Below are 18,354 nucleotides of genomic sequence, written 5' to 3' on the forward strand. Positions count from 1 at the left end.
AAATTATGATTATGTGAAAAATATAAAATTATATATACTTGCTCCTTTCTCTTTTTTACATTCACAGAAACATTTCTTCTTTTTCAAGTACTGCTATAATGGAGAACTAATAGGTTTCTATACAAAAGAATTCTCCTCACTATCTAGCTATTTACTTAGGGATTCACATTATCAAATTATGTTCTCGAATTCTAGAACAGACACCATACAGAATATAGAGTACAAATAAAACAAAACTCAAAACAAATGTACCAACATGCTAAAATAAGACTTCTACTTAAATTTAGAGAAATATTTCAGAAGATGGCTCAATGTTCTTATAATTCTGGTGTGGGGCATGAAATGTATGATATGAATTCTCTTTGGCTGATGAATTAAATATTCAAATCATATATGTAATACCAAGGTGATTATAAATAGCACTTCAGGAATTTTCTTTAATTGCTTTTATTTCACTCAGAAGCATATTTTTCTTCATTAGTTTAAAACCATTATTCCAACATAGTACCCATATAATAGATTATTCTTAAAGTTGTTTCAATCTCTACAATACTATCCGTTTAGGCTGCCCTCCCAAGATCTATTATTTTAATTAAAAGTAACTGTAGAAGATATTTATTTCTCACTATAAGTAAAACTTGTACCTGTTCAAAACTGTACAAAAGATTTACCTACATATAGCATAAAATACTAAAAATAACGTATCTTCCAAATATAAATGCCCATTTTTCTTAAAAAGTATTATAACCTGTCTTCAAAGTCAGTCCCAAACAAATTACCAATGAAGTTGTCTTAGGTCAACACAAGCCATCAAGGACAAGTATAGATTGAGATTCAGAAAAGTTTTTAAATGTGTCGATAAATAAAGCTTAAGGTCTAACTTTCACGTGTCATTCTCAGCAGCTTCTACATCTGTCCCCATTACCCGGGTCCCCATGTAAATAAAAATAAAAGTAAAAATTGAGCTGGCATTACCAAGACCTGATCATATACTATACGAAAATGGTAACAGGTTTTTTACTAAATATAAGTGCCATTTGAAAAAATAAACACAAGTTAGTAGAGAGCTTTCAAAGACAAGGGAAATAAATTTAAATATAGTATAGAAAACATTAGTTATTAATTCATAAGCATTTCAACAAACATTGGCAATTCCTCAGGCTGTCTCTTGCTCTCTCCCCTTAGGCAACAAAAATTGCCATAATCCTTGTTACATCTGTAACTACAGAAAAGCTGGTACTAATTACTGAGTAAAATAAAGCTAGATATATAATAATGGTTTAAATTCATTATTGATGCTGAATTCCCTTTCTCTTAAACTAAACTAAACTAAAATAAAATCAGGAAAATCTCATGCCAAAAACGACATGTTCCTTGCTGGTGTGTTAAATTATGATGTTTCTATTAGGAGTAGAGTCTTCTTAATTAACTGGCACACTGATTAGGCAGTTTGAATTGCTGATTTCTTTCTCAAGTTTGACTGCTTCTAGGTATATATTACTGAATTTGACCAAGAAGTAAAAGGAGAATGGAAAAACAAAACAAGCTTTCACTTGAGGACCTTTTGTGCAGAGTCCTAGCCTAGATTTTCTACATAAAAATACATTTCAGTAGCTTTCAAAACTTTTCTGACACATACATTAGAAAGATAGAGCTCTAGGAATAAATTTAATAACCAAGGAGGTGAAAGATCTCTACAATGAAAACTATAAAATATTGACAAAAGAAACTGAAGACGACAAATAAATGGAAAGATATCCCGCATTCATGGATTGAAAGAATTAAAATTGTTAAAAAGTCCATAGTACCCAAATCAATCTATAGATTTAATGCAATCCCTACAAAACTCCAATGGCATTTTTCACAGAAATAGGAAAAAAAAAAAAAAAAGCATTGCTAAAAAGCCCTATGGAACCACAAATAACCCAGAATAGCTATAGCAATCTTGAGTAAGAACAAAGATGGAAGCATCACAATCCTAATTTCAAATTATATTACAAAGCTATAGTAATCAAAATAGTATAGTACTGGCATAAAAACAGACACAGAGACCACTAGAGAGCCCAGAAATAAACCCTTACGAATACAGTTAACCCATCTTTGACAAAGGTGCCAAGAATACACAATGGAAAAAGGACAGTCTTCAACAATGTCAGGGAAACTGGATATCTATATGCAAAAGAATGAATTTAGACCATATCTTACACCATGCACAAAAATCAATGCAAAGTGGATTAAAGATTTAAATATAAGACCTGAAACTGTAAAACTCTTTAGAAAACATAGGGTAAAAACTCCTTGAGAATGGTCTTGCAATGATTTTTTTGACCCAACACTAAAAGCACAGGCAACAAAAGCTAAAATCAACAAGTAGGACTACATCAAACTAAAAAGTTTCTGCACAGCTCAAGAAACAGCCAACAAAATGAAAAAGCCACTTACAGAATGGGAAAATATATTTGCAAATGATATACTCAATAAGGGGTTAATATCCAAAATCTATAAGAAACCCATATGATTCAATAGCAATGAATCAATCACCCAATTTAAAAATGGGCAAAGGACCCGAACAAACATTTTTCCAAAGAAGACACACAAAAGCCAACAGGTACCTGTAAAGATGCTCAACATTACTAATCATCAGGGAAATGCAAATCAAATCCACAATGAGATATCATCTCACACTGGTTAAAGGGCTACTATCAAAAAGTTCAAGGTAACAAGTATTGGCAAGGATGTAGAGAAAAGGAAATCCTTATACACTGTTGGTGAGAATGTAAATTGGTACAACCACACTGGAAAACAATATGGAGGCTCCTCAAAAATTAAAAATAGAATGACCATATCATCCAGCAATTCCACTTCTGGATATTCAAAAGAAATAAAATCACTATCTCAAAAAGATATCTGCACTTCCATGTTCACTGCAGCATTAAACATAGTAGCCAAGATATGGAAACAACCTAAAAGTCTGTCAATGGATGAATGAATAAAGAAACGTGGTATACATACACATATACATATACATACATAGGCACAACATATACACACACAATGGAATATTATTTGGCCTTACAAAGAAGGAAATTATGCCATTTGCAACATGGACAAACCTGGAGACATTATGCTAAATGAAATAAGCTAGACATAAAAAGAAAATATTGCATCTCACTTACATATGAAATCTAAAAAAGTCAAATTAATAAGCAGAGTAGAACGGTGATTATCAGGAGCTGGAAGGTATGGAGAGAATGGGAAAATTTTGGAATTGGATGATAGGAGGAGGGGAATAGCTCCACTTTTAACTGCCTTGTCTCAATGCCCAACAAGGCAATATCTCAACTCTATTTTGTATGTTTTTAATATCCCCTGCAGTAGCATTAGTAGCATTAAGCTGCCTACCTGGTCTGACCAAGTTATTTCCCAAGGTATCGATTATTACTCTTGATAGTGTTCTGGTTACAAAATTGTTTGGATTTTGAGTAACCTACTCCAGCCCTATTTTCCCATAGCCCTATATTCTTAGTGTGCAATTTGCAGAATACGAGCTTTCACAAGAGCACAAAAATTACAAATCTTCCCAGTTCCAAAAAGATCTTGACTAGTTGCTCAATTAATTTATACACCCCAAATCTATGTTCCTTATCTCTGTTAAGTAGTCCAAAATCAAATCACTGGAGTCACAAATGCCCCTTTCTTCCTCTCTTCCCTATATTCAATGATTTCACACATTCTACCAATTTTCTTTATGCATGGTCTCTCACATCTTTTCCACCACATGCCATAACTGAAAGCTTCAGCACCTCTCATCTGAATTAATTTAACAGCTTCCAAGATTCTAATCATCCATGTTCTAGGCCCTCCTTATTCCAAGCTAAATTCCACTATACCACAAGAACTATCTTCCCCATAATGCCAATCTGGTTGTGCTATTCCTCTACACAAAAACCTTCAATGGCATTCTATTGTGAATTCAAGGCCCCAAACCACTACTCCATTTTTATTTCACACTGAAGCTCCCATTCAGTTCACACTGTAGCAGAGGTAAACAGAGGCAAACAATACAAACCATTGAGCACACTGTTGGCAAGAAAACCATTTATTAATATCAGCTATACTGGCACAGATTACCTGGTGTTATAGTCAGTTCTAAGACTGTCATCTCCCTACCCTTAATTTTAAGCATCTTAAGTTCCTCCTCTTTGTATTATCAGAGACAAGGGTCAAATCTTGGTTGTGTCACTTACTAGCTGTGACCTTGAGCAAGTTATTTAGCTTTCTGAGCCTCAGTAAAATTAGGATAATATCCATGTCATGGGGTTGTTGAAAAGACTAAATGACATAAGATATGTAGAATGCCTAGAAGAGAAAAGACAGCAATAAATGTTAGTTTTCTATAAAAGTGTTCGCTTAAAAGAATGAACACAGAACTAACTGCTTGCCTTTTTTCTCCTACAACTAGGCAGGTAGAAAGTAGCACTCAAAGAAATTGTCTCAACAACAAAATATACCTTTATCTTTCTGAAATAAATGCTTCTCTGAGAAACATGAGGTTTGAGAGAATCTTTTCCTATGCTATTAAGCAAAGAAAAAGTTACTCATACTTTACTGGATGATATATACCGATTAATATAAATTATTATATTTACTGAGACTCAACATATGCCTAGTCTATATGCAGAACCAGCAGTTATTTAGTTAGTTCTAACAGTTAACTATTATAGACATAAAGATACATGCAAAAATATAGAAAAATTCAATACTTATAAATTCCACTAAAAAATGAGCCTGCATATATACATTAAAAACCAAAAAATAGTAAAAGATCCTTATATATTCAAAGAGTTGGTCAGATTTGATTCATACCACAGGCTTTCACACTATAGCATTACAAGAGTTTCTTTAAAATGAGAAAGCAAAGAAAGGAGAATGAATGGGGCAGTGGGGAATGGGGGAAGGAGACGGTATGGAAACACTACCAAAACTTCTCAAGTCAGTCTTTTCCCATTTTACTTCCTCTCTTCCTCCCTCCTGCTGGTTTTCCCTAACAGCTTTCCTACTTAATAATAACAAAAGAACGACAGAATCATTTTAATAAATAGTGCTAGGACTACTGGACTAACAGTATAAGAATGAAGTTGGACCCTATTTCATATCATACAAAAATTAACTCAAAACGGACCAAAGACCTAAATCTAAAAGTTTAAACTATAAAGCTCTTAGAATAACACAGACATTAATTTTTGTGATCTTGGATCAGGCAATGATTTCTTATATATATATATCATCAAAAGCTCCAGCAACCAAAGAAAAACAGATATACTGGACTTCATTAAAATGAAAAGCTTTTGCGTTTCAAAGGACACCAACAAGAAAGGAAAAAGACAAACCACAGAATGGGAGAATAGATTTGCAAATCATTTATCTGACAGAAGTCTAATATTCAGAACATATAACGAACTCTTACAACTCAACAATAAAAAATAAATAACCCAATTAAAAAATGGGCAAAAGATCTGAATAGACAGTTATCCAAAGAAGATACACAATGGCCAACATGCAAATGAAAAGATGACCAACATCATTAGTCACTAGTGAAATGGAAATCAAAATCACAATAAGATACCATTTCATACCCACTAGGATGGCTATAATCAAAAACAAGACAATAACAAGTGTTGACAAGGATGTAGAGAAATTAGAACACTCATACACTGTTGGTGAGAATGTAAAATGGCATAGCCACTTTAGAAAACACGTTGGCAGTTCCTCAAAAACTTATAGTTACCACATTACGAATAATTTCAGTAGGTATATACCCCAGAGAAATGAAAATATGTCCACACAAAAACTTGTACACAGATTTTCATAGTAGCATTACTGAAAATACTCAAAGAACAGAAACAGCCCCAGAGTTGATCAACTGATGAATGCACAAACAAAATAAGATAGATCTATAAAATGGAATATTATTTAGCTATAAAGAGATAAAAAACTGACACATGCCACATTCATGGATGAACCTTGAAAATATGCTAAATGAAAAAAGCAAGACAATATAATGTATGATTCCATTTATATGAAATGTCCAGAAAGTAAATCCTTGGGAGATAAAAAATCAATTGGTGGTTGCCAAAGGCAGGGGGAGCAGGTTGGGAAGGTCAGGTATGGGAAGGGACTGCTACTGGATATAAGGTTTCTTCTGGGGATGACGCAAATATACTAGAATTAGATAGTGGTAATGATTGCAGCACCACTTTGCAAATACACTAAAAACCACGGAATCATATATTTAAAAGAGTGGGTTTTATGACAGTTATATCTTAAAGAAAGAATGATAAAGGAATAAAAAGTAGCACAACTGAAGAATGAAGCAAGCGTTCCTTTTTTGACCCAACATTTTCTGCAAACTTACTATGTTCCAGACCTATGCTGGTTTCTAGGAACCCAAAGATCAGTAAAACAGTCACTATACTCTTCAGGATCATTCTCCTTAGCCTACAAATGTCATATTTCTTGAAAGTGGAGGAGCTTTGAAAATGCAAAAACAGGGCAGCCTGGGTGGCTCAGCGGTTTAGCGCCTCCTTCAGCCCGGGGCGTGATCCTAGAGACCTGGGATGGAGTCCCACATCAGGCTCCATGCATGGAGCCTGGTTCTCCCTCTGCCTGTGTCTCTGCCTCTCTCTCTCTCTGTCTCTCATGAATAAATAAATAAAATCTTAAAAAAAAAAAAAAAAGAAAATGCAAAAACAGCAAATATAAGCTATAGACAAGCCAAGAGAACATTACAAACTCTTCTAAATAACCTAGAATTAGGGGGTGGGGGGGAGTAGATGTGCTTCTAATATTAATGTTAAATAACTCATTGTTCCCTAAGCCTGATAATGTCATTTTCCAAAAATTTTTAAACAGCTTCAATTCATTTATTTGAAATGTTTTTCACAAATGTTTCTGATAAATCTTTCTTCATATCACTCTAAATATATTAGTCTTTCAGTGACACCTGGATTCTCTATTTTTGACATTCAAAAACCTCATGACAAACACAAAAATCCCAAAAGGAAATGCTTTTTGGCACTTTATTACAATAACTATATGAAAATGTGTTTCTCTATAATAAAAATAATAACAGAGTTTTCTAAACTAAGAAATCAAATGTTCCGAGCTCTAATCTAGATTTTTATAAATCAGAGAAAATATGATTTCCTGATATGAAAGCTACACTTCCATAAAAGAACAGCTAACAAAAATTTAAAAATCAAATTTACACAGAAAACTGCTGAATAGTTTAAACAGAGCAAAAAAAAAGGCATATTCTACTTAATCCAAAACATTAGGTATGTCCAGTGTTTTCAGTACATTATATTAATTTCCCAAAAGTTAAAACTAAAATCCACATTATTATTACCTTATCTTTGGCCTCAGGCAGTGTGATTTCTCTAGGTTCTAAAAATGGTATTTCTCGAAAAGGTGGCACACATCTGACTATATCTGGTACATAGTGTGTATGAAACAATGGCGGCATTGAGTATCTTCTTTCACCTGACAAAGGCACTATGTGGTTAACTATAGTTGGTTCTTGGTGGGGTGAATGGAAACGTTGCCGTTTACCGTCAAGAGGAAGGTTTTTTTCATCGCTTAATCTCCTGAAAACAAGCAATATACCTTAGTGATTAAAGATATAACTTTCTAATAACAAACAGAAAAAATTAAAAATATATAAGTAACAAATACCAATACTGACTCTTTCAGCAAGGCCACATTATTAGCTCTATAGGAATCTTAAAATATTCACTGTGAACATAAGAGATGCCTTAGAAAAATACCCTAGGAAAAATGAGTAGTAATAATGTTTATTTTAAAAAACTACATATGTACATCAGGGTTAGTCTCCTACATTTGAACTACCCCAATGTTTTTATCTCATCAGTGAAAACTTTGTGGGAAAACTTCTATTCATAGAAACACTAATAATAAAAGGTTCTTTAAGGGGCACCTGGCCAGCTCAGCAGTAGAGCGTGAGACTTAATCTTGGGGTTGTGAGTTCAAACCCATATTAGATGTAGAGATTACTTAAAAATAAAACTTAAAAAATAATAAGTAAATAAACAAATAGGCTCTTTAAATCCACCTGATGAGTTCTGGCTCATCAGTTGAAAAAATTATATTAAAAAGCTTAAAGACAATGAACTACTAAAGAAATATGAAAATTAATTGCATTTCAGATAATGGTAATGTATTAATGTTAAATTCCTTGGCATGACAGTGTATTTTGGTTATTAGGAGAATATCCTTGTTCTTAGGAGGAACATACTAATGTGCTCTGGGATAAAATGAAGTGATATCTACAACTTTTTCACATGGTTTAGGAAAAAAGTAGGGGTAGAGAGAACAAGAGGCAAAAAAAAAATGTAGCAAAACTTTCATGAATCTAGGTAAACCACATACAGGGGATTATTGTACTGCTCTTTAAAGTTTTCTGGAGGTATAAAATTTTCAAAATAAAAAAACAAAAGGAAATAATTAAAAATTATACTTCAGACCACGGGAAATGGTCTGATCTCTTTTAAGCTCTAAAATTCTATGGGTCACCACTACCTGACGTTTTTATTATAAAACTCCTTTAGGATTACACTGATTCTTCCCTCCTTGACCCATAAAATATGTGGAACTCTCACTTACAGGTAAAAATGTACAATGCTAAAAACATGAGAGCATATTTAGTACCTTTTAACATAAAAGTGATTTAACTTTAAATGCCTTCTACTGAGAATCCCAATTTTAGTTTTTAAAATATGTCTAACTCTGAGCCAATGGAATTTATTTTCATTTGTGATTCACAAGTTAGCTATCCACACAATCTCAAAAAAGTTAAAATCTGAATAAAGTCAATACTTTCAGCATCATTAGATAGCTTTCCACAACAACTTCGAAGAACTCACAGTGCGTCTAAGCAAAGAATGTAGAGCCAGACTGCCTACATCCGAGTTGTGCTTCCACCTGAATTAACTAGTTGCTTAACCTCTGTGTGCTTCATCTTTCTCAACAGAAGAGGGATAACATCTCAGTGTTGTGAAACTTAATCATTTGTAAAGTCCTAAGAACAATACTGACTACATGAGTGATCAGTAATTCTCAGTGTTATTTTTAATTGGACATAGTTATGGAATGTTTATACAGGTTTAAACAGCAGTATTTTACAAGTACTGCCAAATTTTATTTTAATAATCATCTCTAAAGTTCTATTATAATTATTTTGTAATATATCCATTTCTTTTAATTGATTAAAACTAATTGGCTCTGACTTCTCTATAGAAAGCTTCAAGTTATGCAAGAATTTTTACTAAAATATTATGGAACCTTACCCATGTAAGATTTAGATAAATCATATAGCAAACTTTACTAGAAAGAAGGTATTATGTGCTGAACTGTATACCCTCAAAATTTTTATGGTTAAGCCCTAATACCCAGTACCTCAAAAATGTGGTTTTGGGCATTTGGCCTTTAAAGACGTTATAATGGTGTCATTAAAGCAGGCCCTGGGGAATCCCTGGGTGGCTCAGCAATTTAGCACCTGCCTTCCGCCCAGGGCGTGATCCTGGAGTCCCGGGATCAAGTCCAGCGTCGGGCTCCCTACATGGAGCCTGCTTCTCCCTCTGCCTGTGTCTCTGCCTCTCTCTCTTTCTCTCTCTGTGTCTTTCATGAATAAATAAATATATATATATATATATATATATATATATATAAAAAAAGCAGGCCCTAATCCCATATGACTAGTATCCCTACAAGAGGCGATCAGGACACAGAAAACACAAAGGCATGACCATGTAGGACACAGAGAAGGCAGCTATCTACAAGCCAAAGAGGGAAGCCTCAGAAGACACCAAACCTGCCAACACCTTGATCTTAGACTTCTGGCCTCCAGAATTATGAGAAAATAAAGTTCTGTTCTTTAAGTCACCCAGTGTGTTATACTTTGTTATAGTAGCCCTAGTAAACTAATACAGAAAACCATCTACTTTAGTTACTATCTCAATTAAAAGTAGTATTCTGAAAAAATAGAACTTCATTCCATCTAAAATTTGCAATGGCAGGAATAAATCAACGAAAATATCCCTAAAATTTTTTAAATATTTAAAATAATTAAGTAAGAAATACTTACTTCCTTCCTCGAAATAATGGAGAAGTTGAGGTCTGTATTGGACTGACATTTCCATATGTCAATTGCTGTAAAGACACAGCTCTTGACAAGCTACCAAAAACACATAAAGAACAGTAGTAATAAACATTTTTTCCTTAAAAACATAAAAAACAATTTCATAAAAACTAAATATTTCACCGATCAAAAGAAAACAAGACAATGACATTTTAACCTCAAATATTTCATATAAAAATGGTTTTTGCCAAGTAGAAAAAAAAATTTAAATGATATGGACCAAAATATCACCACACTTACTCTGTATTCTGAAAATTGAACTGTGCATCTATAAGCTGCTGGTGTGAATAAAGAGTTGGCGACAGGGCAAAGAAGTTATTATGCTGTTGATGGTTTGGGGTGAAAGGCGGGCGACCCAAAATTGAGTTTGGGAACATGCTCTTGTTCACTAAAAGTGAACATGTATTCTTCTACCTAGAATAGATTTTGAAAACAAATTATTATATGTTAAAAATATTGAACTGTTTATTAACTACTGAACTCTTTATTAACAAGTAACTAATATTTAAAGCAATTATCAGTTATGAATTTTGTATGCAGTTATTTCAAAAATTTAAACACATCGCTAAGTCCCCCTATAGGTAACAAAGAACTTGCTAATAATGAGTTTTAAATCTAGATTAAGAATATTATTATTCAAAAAAAAAGAATATTATTATTCAAATGATAGTAAAATACATACAAGTTTCTTATTTCTGATGAATTTACTCTAATATCAACAGATCTTTTAGAAATCAAGTTATTACCACATACTGTGATAATACAAAAGAAACCACCCAATACAGACATTTTAAAAAGCCATACATGAATAAATAAAATATTAAAAAAAAAAAAAAAGCCATACAGATTCTTATGTTTATACCCAATCTAATTTGTTTAAAGGTAAAAGCCATAAAATGACAACCTGATTCCTAGGATATAGATCTTACAGATTTTCTTAAAGATCTGCTCAAACCAGGGAAGGAATCTGTATTGCCTAACCCTAAAAATCTGAGATTCTCTTCAAAGTATGAAAAACTTATATAAAACACATCCAATAAAAGAGACCTTGTTCCAGAGCAATGGGGAAAATTTATACATAACAGTCCCCCGTTATCCACGATTTCATTTTATGTGGTTTCAGCTATCTGCAGTCAGCTACAGCCCAGAAGTAGATAATCCTCCTGACATATCCATAAGTCAATAGTAGCCTAACACTATGTCACAATATACATATCATTCACCTCACTTCATCTCATCTACATCATCACATAAAGGATGAATATAGTAGAAGATATTCTGAGAGACAACATTCATAAAATTTTAATTGCAGCATATTGTTATAATTGTTCTACTTTATTATTAGTTGTTGCTAATCTTTTCTTATTAGTTGTTATGCGTAACTCAAATTAAACTTTATTAAAGGTACATATGTATATGGAAAAAACATATATAGGGCTAGGTAGTATCAACAGTTTTAGGCATCTCCCCTGGGGGTCTTGGACTATCTCCCCTGTGGATAAGGGGGAGCTACTGTACAAACCAATCAGAACTATTCAATGACCAGGCAAGAGATAAGATATTTATACTTTGCAATGACTGAATCCAAAAGGCTATAAACTTACAAAGAATAGGTTAAGGTAACAAACTGAAAGCAAGAATTAAGTAAATTCAACAAAGTGAAAACAGGATCCTTCCCAACACAGGCAATTAGAAAATCCATCTATGGAATAACTGAGAAAAAAAACCACATAATACAGTAACCAAAGAACCTATAATATAGTAACAGTTTTCCACCAAGGAAAAGTTAAGCCTGCTAACAACCTACAGTGAAGCCTACTACTGAACTGCCCACTCATGCACACAGAATTTTCAATTAGATTTCTAGTACCTCTCACTTAATATAAACATCCATGGATCACTATTAGAAAAAAAGATCAAGGAATAAACAAAAACAATGCCAAAAACAAATTAAAACAAAAAAAATTCACAATTAATTTAAAAAACACTGCATACATATAACAAGAATATGCTATTTCAGGGCGCCTGGGTGGCTCAGTCAATTGAGCGTCCAAAAGACTCTTGATTTCAGCTCAGGTTGTGATTTCAGGGTCATAAACTAGTGGCCCATACTGGCCTCCACACTCAGCACAGAATCTGCAATCCCTCCCTCTGCCCCTCCCCCTGCTCACGCATTTTCTCTCTCTCTCTCTCTCTCTAATAAATAAATCTTTAAAAGAAAAACAGGAATATATTATTTAAAAACCAGAAAAGCCTCTTGGAAATTACAAAATTGAAAGCAGAAGTACTGAATAAAAAAATAGAATATAACACTGAGGAAATCTCTTAGGAAAAAAAAAGGAAAAACAGGTGGAGGGCAGAAAGAAGGCAGGACAGTAAGATAATAAACATAAGAGAATCAAACTATATGGTCCAATATCCAACATAATGGGAGTTCCTCTAGAAGAGAGAAAGCAAAGAAAAGGAAACCAAAGAAAGCCAATCCTGAGAATTAAAGGACCATATGAGCACAAAGTACATTAAAAAAAAAAAAAAAAAAAAAAAAAAAATATATATATATATATATATATATATATATATATATATATATATTTGTGTGTGTGTGTATACCAAGATATACCATGGTGAAATTTCAGAAAGTTAGGAAAAAGAAGCTTATGAAACATTACAGAAAAGTAAAATGTTATAAATAAAAGGCTGACAATCGAAATGTCTTTAAACTCCTTATTAGCAACAGCAGAAACTGTAACCATAAGACAATGAAGTCTGTGCTTTCAAGTCTCTGAAGGAAATGCTCTCAAGCTTGAATTCCATACCCAACTATAATATCAAGGCAAGGGAGAAAAACAAACAAACATGTTCAGACATGTAGGGTATCAAAAAAACAAAACAAAACCTGGGATCCATGAAAAGGGAGATGTGCTCTGTACAGTAGAGACAAAGTAAATTCTCCAGAATGATGGTGAAGGGAAGCTACCAGCTTAAGTTAGAGACAATAGGATAAAGGGTTTCAAGAAGATAGCCAAGGGGAAAAAAAAAAAACTTAAAACTTTACTGGCAGATTACTTGATGTATCTGACCACAAAGTTCTGCTAACAGAGCAGAAATACTCATAGGAACAGAAAAGTGGCAAGTTAAAAGGAAATGACTAAACAAACAAGAGCAACAAAAAACTCTCAAAAAGTCACATAAAAAAGGAAATATAATCATTACCTATCTGGTTCTCACAATAACTCATACTAGTTTAAAAAAAATGTTATATGTTCACTATATATCATTTATTACATATTATATTTAAGGATTATACATACTATATATTACATGTATTTACATATTCATGTACATCACATTTTTTAAAAGATTTTATTTATTTATTCATGAGAGACACAGAGAGAGGCAGAGACATAGGCAGAGGAGAAGCAGGCTCTATGCAGGGAGCCTGATGTGGGACTTGATCCCGGGTCTCCAGGATCATGCCCTGGGCTGAAGGAGGTGCTAAACCGCTGAGCCACCAGAGCTGCCCTGTACATCACAATTTAATGATAAAAGAGGGCATATAAAGGTGCTAATTCCTCATTTTTGGTAGATGTCAATTTTAAAAACAAGGTATAGAAGGTTTAAGTTTTTTTGTTTGTTTGGGGGTTTTTTTAGGACAAAAGAAGAAAATAACACTTAAGCAGCTAAAAGAAATGGTAGCTACCTCTGGGTATTGAGACCAGTTGGGTGGAAAAATTGAAGCAGGAGAAAACAAGAAAGAAGACAAAGATCTGGGAAGAAACTAATAAATCACTCATACAAATTTTGTTCTTCTTTCAATTTTTTAAGATTAAAATTCCTGAGGCTGACCACAGATAATGAGATTCACCAGTCCAGGGTTCATAATGGATTGTGAACAAGAGTCTTGGGACACCATCAGATCTCATCCAAAGTGTCCAACTCCCTAATCTGAACAAGAGACAAGTTGTTACCTCCAGAAAAGAATTTATCAACTCTTTTCAACAACAGGTCTATACTTCCTATTGTAGAGTTTAAAAAAAAAAAATCAATCCTATCATAATTGCTAAGCTGTACTCACTGATTTTCACTGCTCAGAGGAAACAAATTATCTTGAACCATGCAGGATTCCAGACAACCCCTTATTAAAAACTCACTCAATCACAGAAAGCAAGATTCAAGACATGCAATCAAAGACCTGTTCTACCCTTGCCCAGGTTCACGCTCTTCTTTCCTGGCCTTCTTTATTCTGCTTCCCTGACCCAAACTCTCATAAAACATAAATCTTATCATAAGATTCATGAGAAAATGACATTAAATATAATTCATTATAATGAATTTTGCTTGATATTTCATTTTGTTGGAATATAAATACTATAGATCTCACCAAACAAGGGAAGGAATTTGTATTCAGAAAAGCTAAAATTAAAATGTTCTACTCTCAGATTTATTTAAATCAGTTCACAGTTAAAATTCTAGACACTTTGTTTACATCTACAAATTATATGCTTGTGTTTTTCTTCTGGGCCCATATAAAGTCCTATCCACATATACTGAGACTTTTAGACCCAAAATGACATGTCAGCCCAGACTCCACCTTATTTCTATTCCATGACATATTAAGATCCAAACTAAGTCAAAAGATGTATTGTGGCCCAGTAGTACTCTACAAAGCTAATGACCAAATTATCCAAGGCTTAAAAGCTTACAATGATTACACAGCCAAAAGTTTACCTTAAGACAGATATCTAGTTCAGCCTATCCCAAATTTCCAGATAAGCAATGAAGCTTTTGCAGTCCCTCCACAACCACGTATCTGTCAGGTCCTCCTCATTATGAATCTTGGCCCTCAAGTCTGGCTCTTAACTAGGCCAGCTTTCACAGTAGGATCATGCCTACGGAAATTAACCAACAGAATTCAATGCTCCACAGCCTAGGCATCCTGCATGACCATCCAGAGATAAGGAAGTAAGCTCAAAGTCCAGTAATTTCGATTCCTCCTTCTAATATTTTTTCTAATACCTTTCAACACTGATTTTGATGAATAATCTAAAATTACCCAAAAATAATAACCTGTCATACATTATAAAGGATCACTTCTAAACGGACTCTAAATTTAGAATATAAAATCCAGCAAAACTATTACCACAGCAGAATTACGGAGACCTCCACAAAATCTTAATTTTTTTTCTTTATTCTGAATGAAAGGCTTCTTCACTAAGTCTCCACAATAATCTACATAAAACGCTAGTCCGTGTTAACTGTGGTAAATAGCAGATACAACTTCATGATAAATAAAATCAGATATTGGTGGTATCCTGTTCTTCTTAGCTCAAGAGTTATCAGTTTCTCAATATGTATAGGACTATAAAATAGTATAATCTGAGAACTTCTGAAGTGTTTTAAAAACTGTTGGATTCGGGATCCCTGGGTGGCGCAGCGGTTTGGCGCCTGCCTTTGGCCCAGGGTGCGATCCTAGAGACCCGGGATGGAGTCCCACGTCGGGCTCCCGGTGCATGGAGCCTGCTTCTCCCTCTGCCTGTGTCTCTGCCTCTCTCTCTCTCTCTCTGTGACTATCATAAATAAATAAAAATTAAAAAAAAAAAAAACTGTTGGATTTGGTTCTTGTCTTAAGGAAAGAACCTTAAAAGTTGCTTCTTGACTAAGGCTGACCCAATGGGAAATTACACAGGTTTACTTGTAGATAATCATACATGAGAGCCACGGGCTGTATAAGAGTAGTTTACAAAGTAATTCCTACTGACACAGTATTTGCTCCTGTAACTCACAACCTGGAATTTCTCTCCGAAACCTGACCTCTCCTCCACAATCAATTAGAGAACTTTCAAGGTTACATAAATCCTTCATCCTAGGATTTCCCGGAAAGCAGAATCTCCTAGGATAAAAGTCAAAAGCCAGAACTGTGGCATCTAAACCAAGTCATCTGCCCACTGTGTCCAAACGCCTACGCCTCTGATCTCCTAAACTCACTTTTCTCCACAATCCAAAAAGTCCCAATTCCTAAATCCTGCTCACCCGTTGCCAAAACTATCTGAAGGCTTTCAAAAGGACATTCCTTTTTAAGAATTAGAGTCGAACACCAATAAAAAACAAATTTATATATATATAAAAAAAAAGAATTAGATCCATCCAAGAGCTAAACATTAGTCTTGTCATGTGGTTTAAAACAGACACTTCTAAAATGACTGGTAAATGGCCTGTTTCACATAAAGCCAATATTATGGGGGCATTTCCGGACTAGATATCATTGGGGCTAACACATCAACAAAATTATGTCACTATTATTGGCCACTATGAGCCTCTTGGCTGTACATATTAAGAGCGTGTAGGAGGGGGATCCCTGCGTGGCTCAGCAGTTTGGCGCCTGCCTTCGGCCCAGGGCGCGATCCTGGAATCCCGGGATCGAGTCCCGCGTCGGGCTCCGAGTGGAGCCTGCTTCTCCCTCTGCCTGTGTCTCTGTCTCTCCCCCCCCCCCCCTATAAATAAATAAATAAATCTTTAAAATAAAAAAAAAAAAAAGAGCGTGTAGGAGGGCATCTGGGGGCTGCCTTAGGCTCAGGTCACGCATCGGGCTCCCTGCTCAGCGGGGAGTCCGCTTCTCCCTCTGCCTCTCTGCTCTCAAAAAAATAATAAAATCTAAAAAAAAAAAAAAAAAAAAAAAAATCCAAAAAAAAAAACACAACCTTGTAGCAAAACAGCATACAAGACACTATTCACAGAAATACTACGTTACCAATAATACACACACAGATGTCGTGTTCAGTTATGATCTTCCCTCCCCAAAATCACTATCGCCGGTTAACAAGTTCCGACTCAGCCTAAGTTTTACAGCGCGTTTCCTTTCCGTTCACCCTTCTGGCAAGAAGTGCCACTTTAAACAAAGGGCTGGACGGCGGAGAACCAGAGGGGGCCCTGGGCCGACGCACACGGGCCCCCGGGCTCGGCCCCCCGCCCCCGCCCCGGGCTCGCCCCCACCCCCCTGCTCCGGCCCCGGCTCGCCTCCGGACGGGGCGTCAACGGGAGGGGCGGCACGACGCCGAGAGCCCCCTCGCACCTACCGCCAGCCCAAGAACGGAGGCCCCGCGAACACACGTCTCAGATTTCGAGTCCTCGACGCAGACACTCACCTCGGCGGCTCAGCGCCCTCTGAAACACCGCGCGGGAGTCCCGGGCACTCTTCCTCCCGAGGTCCTAGACCGAGAGCGGGGCGCGCGGAAGGGCAGCGAGCCGGCCGAGGCGGTGGCCCGCCTCTCCCACGGAGCGCAGCAGCCCGGCGGCCGCGCGAGCCCGAGCCGTCCCGGGAGCCGCGCCGCGCGGCTGCAGGAGGAGCCCCCGCCCCGCCCCGCCCGGCCCGGCCTCCCCGACCGCGTCCCGTTCCGAAGGCCGCTAACTCACTCACAGGGGAGCCGGGGGAGGGTTGCCGGGCCGACCGGCGCTGCCCGCCCAGGGCCCACGGCCCACGGCCCACGGCCCGAGCAGCGAGGGCTCGGCGCGCGCGGCGGGCGCCCCCCTCCAGCCGCAGCAGGCCCGGCCCGCGAGCTAAACCCCGCGCTCGGCGGCCGGGGAGGAGCGACTCCGGAGGAACTCAGGGCCGGCCAGCGTGTGGCGAGTGCGGGGCGGGAGCAAGAAGCGGAAGACCCGAAAGTCGCCGAGAAATCGGCGTAGGAAGCCCTGTCAGGAGCCCCCGGAAGGCCGCCACGACCCCGGATGCGAACCGCGCGCGGGGAGCCAGGGGTCACACTTCCGGCGGCCGCCTCGCCCCTTCCCGCGGCGCGGCTGCAGTGCGCAGGCGCCTGGCTGGGCAGCCCGCGGCGGCGGCGCGGGGAGGCTCGGCGGCGGCGGGCGCCGGGGTCGCGGAGGGCTAGGGCGCCGCCGCGATGCGCGCGTCTCCTCCTCCGACCGTCTGCGCCTGAGCGGCCGGGGCGGCCCCGCCGTTTAGCGCCGCCTGCGGCCCAGGGCGTGACCCCCGGGTCGCGGGATCGAGGCCCGCGTCGGGCTCCCCGCGTGCAGCCTGCTGCTCCTTCGGGCTCGCTCTCCCTCTCTCAGGGTCTCTCATGGTTAAATAAATAAAATCTAAAAAAAAAAAGAAAGTCTTTCCCTGACCCATTTTTCCGTGGCGTGTG

General features: G+C 37.1%; 1 protein-coding gene across 3 annotated transcripts in view; it reads right to left on the reverse strand.

Moving 5' to 3' along the window:
- The window catches only part of TENT2 (terminal nucleotidyltransferase 2), a 62,761-nt gene extending 45,237 nt beyond the window's left edge, over positions 1-17,524 (reverse strand). For 2 of the 3 annotated variants that reach the window (XM_072793795.1, XM_072793775.1), the window contains exons 1-4: positions 17,359-17,524; positions 10,457-10,630; positions 10,163-10,252; positions 7,409-7,646 (exon numbers count right to left, since the gene is read on the reverse strand). In XM_072793795.1, the coding sequence (XP_072649896.1) occupies positions 7,409-7,646; positions 10,163-10,252; positions 10,457-10,593 (465 nt within the window). In that variant the 5' untranslated portion in view covers positions 10,594-10,630; positions 17,359-17,524. Of the gene's footprint in view, positions 1-7,408; positions 7,647-10,162; positions 10,253-10,456; positions 10,631-11,263; positions 11,282-17,358 lie in introns of those variants that run through there. The other variant, XM_072793783.1, reaches the window with a different exon arrangement.
- Positions 17,525-18,354: the final 830 nt, after the last annotated feature.

The sequence above is a fragment of the Canis lupus genome, chromosome 2 (genome assembly GCF_048164855.1).
Source record: "Canis lupus baileyi chromosome 2, mCanLup2.hap1, whole genome shotgun sequence".
Classification (NCBI taxonomy): Eukaryota; Metazoa; Chordata; class Mammalia; order Carnivora; family Canidae; genus Canis; species Canis lupus.